At 41.7% G+C, this 13,230-nt stretch overlaps 1 protein-coding gene across 1 annotated transcript in view; it reads right to left on the bottom strand.

The window, feature by feature from the left end:
* Positions 1-263: 263 nt before the first annotated feature.
* Positions 264-13,230, bottom strand: part of Rsbn1 (round spermatid basic protein 1) — a 47,953-nt gene continuing 34,986 nt past the window's right edge. Inside the window, exons 3-7 of the mRNA XM_048363207.1 lie at positions 12,912-13,049; positions 12,218-12,360; positions 8,916-9,083; positions 5,356-5,464; positions 264-4,759 (exon numbers count right to left, since the gene is read on the bottom strand). Of these exons, the coding sequence (XP_048219164.1) occupies positions 4,286-4,759; positions 5,356-5,464; positions 8,916-9,083; positions 12,218-12,360; positions 12,912-13,049 (1,032 nt within the window). The 3' untranslated portion in view covers positions 264-4,285. The remainder of the gene's footprint in view (positions 4,760-5,355; positions 5,465-8,915; positions 9,084-12,217; positions 12,361-12,911; positions 13,050-13,230) is intronic.

Below are 13,230 nucleotides of genomic sequence, written 5' to 3' on the forward strand. Positions count from 1 at the left end.
AGCCCGTCCCGTGGCGTCGCGGTGGACGGTGGAGCGGCTGTGCACACCTCACACAAACGCGGGCACACTGACGAGAAGATCGTTCCCGTGCTCGACCCCAGCACGTGGGCGGCAGCGCAAGTGCAGTGTCGCCTCGCCCGGAGCCAGCTCCCCCCCCCCCCCAAGGTGCAGTCCAGAGCCACGGAACCGCAGCGTGGAACCGCGCAGCGCAGGCGAGGGGGGCGGGAGGACTGCGCCACGCACTCATTCGTGATAAAACATCATAGAGGACAAATCAGACTTTGTTTATTAAAAAAATACTTTACAGGGAAAAAAAACCTCTATGCATTCCATTGTCCTATTTTACAAAGAAATAGCTTAACAATTGTACACACTTAAGACAGCTACAAAAAAGCAGTGTTAAAAGGAAGTTATTCACACAAATTCGGATTTAAGACTATTCGTTAAAAACCTTTTAAAACACGGGTTAATGTCAATAAACTAAGGCCACACAATGCAAATAGTCTGCCAGGCAAATCATACATTTCATCTATATGCAAAAAAACTCTTAGATAAATTAAAGACACGGAGGAGGGGGAAAGTCTTAGCTGCCAATCAAAATGAAGTTTAGTCACAAAGAAACACTATTACATGAAAAATTTACAACATGTGATAGTAGTATGTATTTTTTTAGAATTGAAAAGTGCTATCTTAGTGAGAGACAGGGGTCTCTCCACGCACACACGGACCCTAAAGCTTCACGAGGAAATGGAAGGCCCTCAACACTGCTGGATGCTGCTCCCAGAACAGAGCGGAGAACATCAAGATGAGGATCCATCCCTCATGCACTTAAGAAAAAAAGTTTGTTATCATTTCCTCTACTTGCATGACCAACAAATACAGCCACAACCTGTTTTAAAAATGTAACAGCACAACTGTGAACCTCCGGTGTGCACGACTGAAAAGTCTTTTTTTTTAATCCAGTAGTAAAGACGAAACAGATGAACACATAAACTCAATTATCCTATAGGTATACAATGGTAAAGATGAAAATATAATTGGCTAATATTAATGATCATGAATATATTCACCAAGAATATATTTTCATGGTTTTTTTTTTTTGGAGTCTTGTTCCTATATTCACTTTCTCGACAATATTTATATAGAGAAAGGCAGTAAGTTTTCTCCAGTCACCAAGTGTGACCTTTATTAAGACTGATTCGACATCTTTTTCTAAGGTCTAGTGAGGAATTTTATTTAATAAGCCCCTTGGCCCCATAGAAGAGCTTGAAATATTAGTCGATAGTCAATCTCTGAGGGGAAGGATGCTTTCCAAGTCCTCCACTGAAAACAATACCAAATTAAGGAAAATTTAATTACTAAATTCAGCCTAAGAAGTCTATCTTTAAAAAGTGAAAAGACATTGGAGGAGGGAAACAACAAAAGTAGGTCTTTATTATTGCTTTATGAATTTGGGATGTCTCTTAGAATCCTCCTCGCCTGTCTTGGCAATTATAGAATGACTTCTTGGGTGGGAGGGAAGACTTAGCCTTTTTAGTAGTTACCATAAATCATTCTATTTACTGTCAGGAATATTTATTAGGTCCTTTCCACAAGCACATTTTAAAAGTATCCCTCTGCTCCATGAAGAACTAAAACTTACAGCCACCTTCTGCAAGTGACCTCGAGAGTTGGCACAACGGACAGACAGTAGACCAAGGCAGGAGGGCAGCGTCACTGCGGGGCGAGTCAGGGGACGCCAGCCTGGCCCGGCCGGCTCCGCCACACCCAATAACCAATTCAATGAGTTAGGAAAGGTGCAGTCATTTATTATCACTAAACTAGGATACAGTTTTGCGAGCAGTCGGAAACTCAAAACGTCTGCGCTTATATTCATCAGTCTTCAAAGCATGCTATCAAGTCTAATACTCCCGTGGGACGCTTGGTCCCCAGATACATGACTAGCTAAATGTTGTTCTCCATTCTATCGCGATGCTAACATACAATTTATTAGTACATGATTTTAAGCATTTGTGTTCTTTCCTATTGGAAGTGAGGGTAGAATTGTAAAAGGAGGATGGACTGTGTTGTGTGTGTCTTTGCAGACGCGCTGGCTCCTGAGCGGTGATGCACAGTGCTGGCTGGCCAGGGACTCTCGGCCTCCTCGCTCTTACAAGCACGGCCGATGGCACCTGCGGGTGGCAAGTGGGAGACAGGGAAATCGGATCTCGGAAGACAAGGAAAAGAATGAAAACTTTCTGTTTTAACAGTATTATTCTTCATGATTATTTTTAAAAGAAAATGTTGCCTGAGAAGAATTTTACTTTGCAACAGCCTGGTAAAGCTCTATGAAATTCTTCCGGACAGAAAAGTAAAAAATAAGAATTACCCAAACCCACACACTTTTGTGATAAACCCCTTCCCACAAAATAACAACAACAAAAAAAATATACCCTCAAAAGTTCCTTAAAAACTAGTCTTGATAAACTAGAATTTATGCTAGAATTTATACACAGGAATTAAAAACACCTTTGTAATAATCACATTACCATTCATACCATTCTAATTACCTTATTTACAAAGATAACTAAAACCAACATCACTTCCAATTCATAAAATGGTTTACATTGAAATGTGTCTGTTTTTCTTCATCCTTTATAACGAAGATTACATATACATATACATATATATATATATAAGGAATAATACAGATTCTAACTAATCACCGTAGTATTTGCTGATGGTTACTTTTCTATCGGTTTACACAGTGACCTCTAAACTTTGCTAATATGCATTTAACTACACAACAATATTGCACAAAGTAATATTTATATAAGATTAACCTATTTCAGAGTATGTTAGAGAAAATTCATATTTGATAGTTCAAAAGATGCAGCAAAGTGTTCATGTTGACTGACATAATAAAAGCAGCATCTTTTTTATTTTTTACTATGTTAATGCAAGTATTTCAAATCTGACCATTGGGGGGAGGGGGGGAATCAAATTGCACTGTAACCAGGTAGATACAAGAATCTGGTCTTAGGTGTGGAGAGTACTCTTTCTTTAATAAACAAAAGAATACAGTATCATTAAGAGAAAGAACAAGATATCTCATTAATAACCTAAATTAACAGAAAGCTAAGACCAGACAAGCTATATGAACTGTGCCTGTATAAAAACAGAAGAAAAAGAAGGAAGGAAGGATGAGGACAGAGGAGGGAGGAGCGAGAAAGAGGGAGAAGAGAGAAGGGAAGAAGAGAAGGGAGAAGGAAGAAGAAAGAAGAAGAAATAATAATGCTGAGGCACTAGGTTTTAAGCTTCCTGAAACTCTAGGATAAAGCCTAGTGCCCTGTTCTCTATTACAAATTAGCAAAACTAACAGTAAAGAAGCCCAGTTATTCTCCAGATAAAGCTGTAAAGGGTCTCCTAACTAGACACGAAGAGGTTGACACCAAGTCACAACCATAGTTTCTCCTACGTTTGCTATCCCAGTATGGTAGCTTTATTAGAAAGACTGGTACCATTCTCTAAGTTTGGTCCTGTGAAAAGTTTAGAAACCAACTGAAAAGTGAGGACACGAGTGTCACATCAACACTATCTCCCTCAACCATGTCTTCTAACAGTGACCATGAGTCTAGAAAAGAATGAATCATTGGATAATGAATGACCAAGGACTATTCTTCTTTACATTTTTTTAATTGAAATGTCCACTGGGCTTTAAATAACAGTTACAAAAAAGACAGTCAGAAAATGTTGTGCTTTCTCTTTTGTTAAGAAACCAGAGAGCCACTGAATTTGCTTAGAAACTACTTATTCTTTATAGCTGGATAAATAACTTACTTGCCCATACATAGATGGATGCAGGGTCTCCTTCCTGCAGCCCATGCCGAGTTTACTATGGAAATTGATTATGTGCCATAAAGACACAATATTTGTATTTAAAAAAAACAAACAAACAGCAAACATGGCAGAGACAAGGCAAGATAAGGGAAGCGAATAATTATCAAATGAGAATCTGTTATTTGAGAGAATTCTTGTTTTGAAGAAGAGATTGAATTGTTACCTCACACCTTACAACAGAACATAGCAGCAGACCCACTATTACAGACTGTACTAACGGGGTAGGATACAACTCTAAACTCTGCATAATCTGTGTAAAAAAGATAGGCCTGACATTTGTGGAATGTCATTTCTCTTTATAGAATTATAAGCAAGATTTCTCCAATAAAACTTAACGTAAGCCAGTTATAAAACTATAACTTCACATCAAAAGTTAAAAAAGTTAAAAAATGTGAGTATGTACATATCAGACAGGAGTGCTTGGGTGTTCCTGTGGATTGCGTTGCTGGTCGGAGTCCAGTCTACTTTCCACCTTGAAAATGGGCACAGGCCTGGTCTTCTGCGCCTGCGGGGGGTGGAGCTCTGCTGGCGCTGAGAAGGGCGGGGGTGCGGCTGACAACAGCCTTGTCTCTGGGCTCTTGTCCTCAGGCTCTGATTTTACCCTCACACACTGGGAGTCCACTTCTAATTCTCTCTTTCCAGGGAAACCACTGTCCATGTTAGATTTGGGCTCTGAGTTCTGTGTGGCTTCCACAACAGGGTGATACTGTTTCAGCCTTATGTGCCAGGCCAGGCTGCACACAGCAGACACTGTCTTAAACTGGTGAATAACATTTCTAGGGATGAAGTAGATGTCATTGTCGCACAGCTGGATTCTAGCATACCGAATGCCTTCCCGCCTCATTTGGTTTAGTTTAGCTTCATCCACCCACTGCACACACTAAAGAAGATCAAAGACTTGCATCAGACTTATAAGACTTTTAAATGGACAACAGTAATAAATACAATTACTGCAGGAAAACAGTAGCATATAAAATGTATTATAACAGCCATCAGCTTAAAGTTAGGCAATATTAAGTGAGATAAACCTTAGAAAATGTTCTGTCTGTAAACAGTTTCCTTCCCCCCCCCCCCCCCCCCCCCCCCCCGGCCTCACTACCTTTCTGGGAACCAAGGATGGTTGGCCTATGGAATCACTCCTCTAAGTATTTGAAAATGCAGCTACATATGCGGTCCTTGCCACATTTAAGCAACATTTTGTCACCAAGTCCAGTGTCTTAAAGGAACCCTCTGCAGGGCCCGAAGGGCCAGAAGCCAGACCCACTGCCACCCCAAGATAAGAGCGTCTCAGCACTCTGCAGGAAAAGCTCTGTGTGAAGGTGTCCAACACCATACCATCCTCTAGCACACAGGTAATAAATATGAATCCACTATTCTGCCCACCAGAGAAAGATAAAACACAAAGCAAAATGGGTGTAGATTCTTATTCCTACTGTCTCCTCTGAAGGAAAATAGAAAAGCAAGTATTATCATTACCTGGGAAACTGGAGGCTCGTGAAGGTCTAGCTGCAGTCTCTGAACAACATCAGCAAAGTCCTCAGCATGGAAACATACCACATCTTTGGTTATGCGAGGCTGGCCACTCCTAATGTTGATAATTAGAATTAAGGCTCAGGAACAGACATTCACAAACAACAATAGTGACAACTGTCCGCTTTCCAGTTCTTAGACATGCAACTACTAGCAAAAATAGATAAATAAAAATGATCTTCTTCTAAGGACTAAGTACATACTTGCTTAAAATAAAAACATAAACCTAGGGCGGGGAATATGGCCTAGTGGTAAAGTGCTGCCTTATATACATGAAGCCCTGGGTTCAATTCCTCAGCACCACATATATAGAAAAAGGCCGGAAGTGGCACTGTGGCTCAAGAGGTAGAGTGCTAGCCTTGAGCAAAAAGAATCCAGGGACAGTGCTCAGGCCCTGAGTCCACGCCTAAGGACTGGCAACAAAAACAAAACAAAACAAACAAAGCACCAAGTTAAAAAAAAACAACCATAAATCCAGATTAGTTGTTGCAAAATTTTAACAAGAATGCTTTAAAAGAACAGTTTGGTACTGAAGGACAGAGTAGGAAAGACACTAGAACTTATAGGCACAGGAAGGAACTTCCTGAATAGAGTCCCAGGGGCACAACAAATAGGGGAAAGACTCAACAAATGGGACTACTACAAATTAAAAAGTTTCTGCACAGCTAAGGTCATAGCCACCAAAATAGAAAGACAGCTAACGATATGGGAAAGGATATTTACCAGCACAGCAACAAAGGCCTGATATCTGTCATCTACAGAGAACTCAAAAAACTAAGCCCCTCCAAGCCCAATAAACCTATTAGGAAATGGGCAAAAGAGCTAAAGAGAGACTTCACAAGAGAAGATATAAAAATGGCAAAGAAACACATGAGGAAATGCTCAACATCCTTGCTAGTAAAGGAAATGCAAATAAAAACAACCCTGAGATACCACCTCACCCCAGTTAGAATGGCCTATACTCTGAACTCAGGAAACAACAAATGCTGGAGGGGCTGTGGGGAAAGAGGAACCCTTCTCCATTGTTGGTGGGAGTGCAAATTAGTACAACCACTTTGGAGAACAGTATGGAGGTTTCTCAAAAAGCTCAATATAGACCTAGACCTACCCCATGACCCAGCCATACCACTCCTAGGCATCTATCCTAAACAGCAAAACCCAAGATATCAAAAAGACATTTGTACTTCCAAGTTTATCGCAGCACAATTCACAATAGCCAAAATATGGAAACAACCCAGATGCCCCTCCACAGACGAATGGATCCAAAAAATATGGTACTTATACACAATGGAATACTACATAGCGATTAGGAATGGTGAAATATTGTTATTCGCAGGGAAATGGTCAGAACTCGAACAAATAATGTTGAGTGAGACAAGCCTAGAACACAGAAAACAAAGGGGCATGATCTCCCTGATATATGACTGTTAACAAAGGGAGACGGAAAGACAGTAGAGACCAAGTCTGTGAACACTGTATATGTGCTTGATACATTGTATATTGCATATGGGTCTACCTGACCTAGACAAGGGATGGAAAAACAGGTTGTAAGATACCACAAGAAATGTACACACTGCCCTACTATGTAACTGCACCCTCTTTGCACAACACCTTGTAAAAAAATTTATGTTCAATTAATAATAAAAAGTATATATATATATATATATATATATATATATATATATAAAAAGAACAGTTTGGGGCTGGAAATGTAGCTTAGTGGTAGAGTGCTTGCCTAGCATGCGTAAAATCCTGGGTTTGATTCCTCAGCATCACATATATAGAAAAAGCCAGAAGTGGCACTGTGGCTCAAGTGGTTGAGTGCTAGCCTTGAGCACAAAAAAGCTCAGGGACAGTGCTCAGGCCCTGAGTCCAAGCCCCAGGACTGGCAAAAAAGGGAAGAAAAAAAAAAAAAAACAGTTTTCTAAGGAGGAAGTAGGCCAGCACTTGACAGGCTGAAGGAGGAGGCTCGTGAGTTCAATGCCAGCCCAGGCTGCATAGTAAGAACATGTCTCAAATAAAAGGAATACATTCACTCTAAGTAAGATGCATCTGCAATTCTCTCCTCAGTTTGCAACTCTTACCGAGTTTCAACCGAATGTAAAATAGTGCAGCCACTGTGGAACCCCTCGGGCAGTTCCTCAAAACATGAAAAGCTGAATTACGTAGGAGCCAGCACCTCCAGTTCTATGTATACACCCAAGGGAGATGAAAGCCAGCACAGGACAAGACGTCTAAAGACCTGCTTTCATAGCCAAAGAGCCACAAGGTAGAAGCACTTCAAATACCCATTAATAGTTTAGCAAAGGGAGGGGGTGAATTTTACTCCTTAGAAAGGGAAGAGATTCATGGGAAAGAGTGAGAGAAATGTACTAATTACCTAATTCATGTAAACTATAACTCTCCTCTATATAACCTTTATAACAACAATGAAAAAAATAAGGAGCCAGGCACTGGTAGTTCATGCCTATAATTGTAGCTACCATCTGAGGATCATGGTTTGAAGCCAGCCTAGGTAAGAAAGTTCATGACGTTCTTATCTCCAATTAACCACCAGCAAACTGGAAGCAGCACTATAGCTCAAAGTGGTAGAATGCTAGCCTTGAGCGAAAAAGCTCAGGGACTATGCCTAGGTCCTGAGTTCAAACCCCAGGACCAACAAAAAGAAAAAAAAATAGGAAGGAGATTCAGATACTTGCTTCAGCATGGATTAAACCATGAAGACATTGTAAGAAAAATAACCCTGTCACAAAAAGACAAAGTCTTATGCCTCTATTTATATGAGATAAGAGGAAGAAAGTAGCACAACAGTTCCCAGAGCCTAGAGGTAAACAAGCAACTGAGTGAGCAAGTGATGAGTTTTTGGGACAAAGGGCTTCAGGTTTTATTTCCCCAGTCCTGGCCTTGGACTCAGGGCCTGAGCACTGTCCCTGGCTTCTTTTTGCTCAAGGCTAGCACTCTACCACTTGGGCCACAGCGCCACTTCTGGCCGTTTTCTGTATATGTGGTGCTGGGGAATCGAACCCCGGGCTTCATGTGTACAAAGCGAGTACTCTACCATTAGGCCATACTCCCATCCCCAGGGCTTCAGTTTCGTAGGATTAAAAGAGTTTTGGAAATCTGTTTCAAAACACTGTGATTATAATAAATATCAACACACATTTTTCAAATGTGTACACTTGTATTTTACCACAAGTTTAAATTCTCCTATCTTTTCAGGAGTTTACGTTTTCTTTTTTCTCTTGCCAGTCCTGGGGCTTGAACTCAGAGCCTGAGCACTGCCCGAGCTTCTTCTTGCTCAAGGCTAGCACTCTACCACTTGAGCCACAGCACCACTTCCGGCTTTTTCAATCTCATGAACTTGCCTGCTCAGGCTGGCTTCAAACCTTAATTCTCATATCTCAGCCTCCTGAGTAGCAAGATGTGAGACACAGGTACCCAGCTTAAGAATTCACATTTTCTTAGACAACATTAATGAACCTTACAGTTGAGTTCTATTCACTTACCATTCACCAAACTGGACAGCTTTCAAAACCCCGACAGCAGCTGTACTCTGCCAATCAAACCCCTGGCCTACATGGTCAGCATGAGCTCTCGTCCTGTCTTCAAAGAGGACTTCACGGGGTTCACTAGTCCGAGGTAGGTACTGGAGATTTTTTATTTCATTCATTGATCTAGAGTTCATTGGGTGGTTAAAAAAAAAAAAAAAGCAATTAGAAGAGACGGGAGGGGGGGTGCTGGGAATGTGGCTTAGTGGTAGAGTGCTTGCCTAGTATGCTTCATGAAGCCCTGGGTTCAATTCCTCAGTACCACGTAAACAGAAAAGGTCAGAAGTGGTGCTGTGGCTCAAGCGATAGAGTGCTAGCCTTGAGCAAAAAAAGCTCAGGAACAGTGCTCAGGACCTGAGTTCAAGCCCCAGGACTGGAGAGAGAGAGAGAGAGAGAGAGAGATACAGAGAGAGAGACACACACATACAGAGAGAGAGAGAAAGAGAGAGAGAGAGAAACGTGTATATGTATCTTAATGAGTTTGCTGAAATACCAAATTTAAGATGAAGTGTGAGAAGAGTATAATGATTTTGATCATTAGCATGGAACAATTTCTATTATAATGATTAATATGGTTTCCTTTCCCTGTATAACATAATAAAGTAGAAACTAAATATTTGGTTAGGCTCAAATGTAGTACTTAATTGTCTAGCAACAGAAAATACAGTTCAAAGTTAAAAGCTATCTATGCTTTTTTATCCTTCTAGTCTACAAAGGGATCATAAAGGAATGAAGCAGCAGCAAAGCAGGTGAGTTAGTGAACGAACAGGAACAGCATGACAGAACTTATTGTAAGCTAGAGGAAGCCATCAATCAGGAATGTGCAAGGAACTGGCAGCCCAAGGGCAGCAGACCTGCCCTACAGACTTGGACAAGCCTCAAAGAAAGACCAGCTATCATAAAAGGGCAGAAAGGAAGCGAAGCTGGGAAAAGGGGAATTCAGGTGAGGCTCTGCACATGAGCCAGTGGCTTCGCCACTCTTGCAGAGGAAGAGTCCAGCACACCGCTCAGGAGTAGGCTCTGGCGGGGGCTGGGCCTCCACTCTGACCCCTCCCTCACTGAGCTGCGTCTCACCAGGCCTCTGGTGCTGTCCTCTATGTCGTCTCCCATGCTCTAGGCACGGATCTTCATGAGGCAAGCTCATTTCCCTTGCCAGTAGCTATTTTAGGAAGGGAATGAATTGATTCTGTTTGATTATATGAAAGGAAATCTGCTGAGTCTTGTGGGAGGTTTCCTGGCTCTCTAGAGAGAAGTATAAGCAGTGTCTTTCTTCTTCTAGTAGATATAACCAGACACAGATGTGATGCCTCAACTGTTGTAACTTGAGCAGGCATAAAGGAAGCCAGGGTGAGGATGAGTCCTGGGGACAGGGATGATAACGCAGAGAAAGGGAAATGGCCTGGGGTTCTTGGATCCATACCCCGCCAAACCTCCTGATATATAGGGTAACATTTTATTTTACTAAGTACTTTATGTCAATATTTTTTTGCTTATAATCCAAAACGATTGATAAAATTTCAGTCAAAATAATTGCATGTTCTGAACATAGCCAATTCACCGGATGTCCATTGCTGTGCTTGATTACTACCCACTGACAAAAATGTACCTTCTTTACAACATATTTTCATATGTCATCTTAACTTGGTCAGCCAAGTCTTATGTCTCATCAACTAGCAACAAGCTGGAAGTAAGGGCATGGCTCAAGTGGTAGAGTGCCAGCCTTGAGCGAAAAAAGGAGCAAGAACACAAGGCCCTGAGTTCAAGACCCAATATTGGCACCACACCCCCTCACAAAAGAAAAAGTCGGAAAGAAAACCTAAATCTACCAAGGAAGCTGGTGGCTCATGCCTGTAATCATAGCTACTTAGGAGGCTGAGATCTGAGGATCACAGTTCAAGGCCAACTCAGGCAGGAAAATCCATGACACTTATCTCCAATTAAACACCAGAAAACTGGAAGTGGTGCAGTGGCTCAAAGTGGTAGTGTGCTGGCCTTGATCAAAAGGGTGCAGGGACAGCACCCAGACCAAGTTCAAGCCCCATAAATGGAAAAGAAAAAGGGAAAAAAAGAGGAGATTATAATTTGAAATAAAAAGAACAATGCAAAAAAGCAAAGCATATGAAAGATGATTTAGAAACTGAATTTAATATGGTTGGAAGAGAATAGAAACAGATATAAAAGGGCTAGATTATTAGTAGGGAGTCTCACAGGCCACAGAAAGAAGTTTATCCTTTAGCCAAGTACCAGTGGCTCACATTTGTAATCCTAGCTATTCAGGAGGTGAGATCTGAGGATCATGGTTTGAAGCCAACACAGACAGGAAAGTTTGTGAGACACTTATCTCCAATTAACAACAAAAACCACAAAAAAAAAGCCAAAAGTGTTAGAATGCTTGAGCACAAAAACTGGAGATAGTGTACCCAGGCCTTAAGTTCAAGCCCCAGGACTGGTTTATTTGTGTGTATGCATGTGTGTACATGCATGCACATGCACGCACACGCACACGCACACGCACACACACACAGAGAAGCTTATCTTTTATCATGCAAGAAGTCAGTAAGGATTCAGACTAGATTATTAGTAGTAGAGGTTTTCATACGCCAGAGTAAGAAACTTATCATGCAAGCAGTTAGGGCTCAGATTTTCAGAACAAATGTAAAAATTAGTCAGGTGCCAGTGGATTATACTTGTAATCTTACTTAGGAGTCTGAGAACAGGTTTGAGTCTAGTCCAACTGGAACCGTTCAAGAAGCCACTTTTAAGCCCATAGCTAGGCACAGTGATGTGACCCTCCCAAGCTACACAGGGGCCTAAAACTAAGTGGATCACAGTTCCAGGCCAGCCTAGGAAGAAAAATCCACATGACTCCATCTCCGTGGAGGGGAAACTAGATGTAGTGGCATGGACTTGTGATCTCAGCCTAAAGCAGGTCCACTGTATGCTGGACACATACCCAGGCCTTCTCCTCAAACTAGCCAATAAAAAATGCCTATCAAATATGAAGCCTTAAGTTCAAACCCCAGTAACAGAAAAAAAAGAAACTTGGTTTTCAGGACACTGTGTAAACTGAGGGACTGACAACTAGAAGACTTACCTAAGGGAGCTTTCAGAATAATGCAGATAGGAGGTTTCCAAACCCACACTACTCTCACCCTGCTGAGCCACCGCCCCGCCCCCCTCCAGCCCCACAACCATTTTGATAAACAGCCAAGTAGAACTCCTTGTAGTAGTTTTGTTTATCTGAGGAAGTAAAGGCTTACCGTCGTCTTTTGAAGGGCGACTTTGGCATGTCTGCTGTGGGGATCATCTGCTCCCCCGGCCTCACCCACATGATGGGCCCATCATCACTCTGAGACCTGCACTGCAGTCGGAGGCTGGAAAGCGTGCCCCAGGGCAGGGTCATCTAGAAATCAAAGCAAGGAGTGGCAGGAAACCCAACCTCAGGCTACTTATAGATTCATCTTCTTCATTCAAATAAAAAGCTTTTTTGCACACATGCATGCATGTCAAGAAATACATGCTTTGTCACATAGTAGTTTATAATAAAAAGTAATTTACATTAAAAAGAATAACTGGGTCCAGGCACTGGCTAATGCCTGTGATCCTAACTTTCAGGAGGCTGAGATCTGAGGATCACAGCTCAGCCAGGGCAGGAAAGTCCCTGAGACTCTTATCTCCAAAGTGGCACTGTGGCTCCAGTGGTAGAGCACTATCCTTGAGCTGAAGAGCTCAGGGACAGTGCCCAGGCCCAGAGTTCAAGCCCCATGACCAACCAAAAGAAAAAAAAAAAAAGAAGAAGAAGAATTGAAGTACTTTGCTCCAATACCTTTCTGAACATTTCATTCAAAACACAGCATAAAATTTAATTTTAACAGATGTGGTTGGCTTAATACCCTTTAATGTACAGTATCTGCCTAAGTAACATTTAGAATGTTAATCTAAATTAATACTTACTTTCAAAAAAGGAGATTCTTCTAACATATCAAGGAACTCTGGGAAATAATCACCAACTTCTTCATCGACTGCTCCAACAAGACTTATCTGTCGCATAGGGCCTGCTCGGTAGGTGCCACAGCAGTACGTCCTGTTGACCTAAGATGCATTCAAACAGAGAGGGGACAAGAGTCACATTTTTCAGTCAAAAAAAAAAAAAAATGAGGGGCTGGGGCTACGGCCTAGTGGCAAAGTGCTTGCCTCATATACATGAAGCTCTGGGTTCGATTCCCCAGCACCACATATATAGAATAAACCAGAAGTGGCGCTGTGGCTCAAG

This window comes from Perognathus longimembris, chromosome 15, assembly GCF_023159225.1.
Source record: "Perognathus longimembris pacificus isolate PPM17 chromosome 15, ASM2315922v1, whole genome shotgun sequence".
NCBI lineage: Eukaryota > Metazoa > Chordata > Mammalia > Rodentia > Heteromyidae > Perognathus > Perognathus longimembris.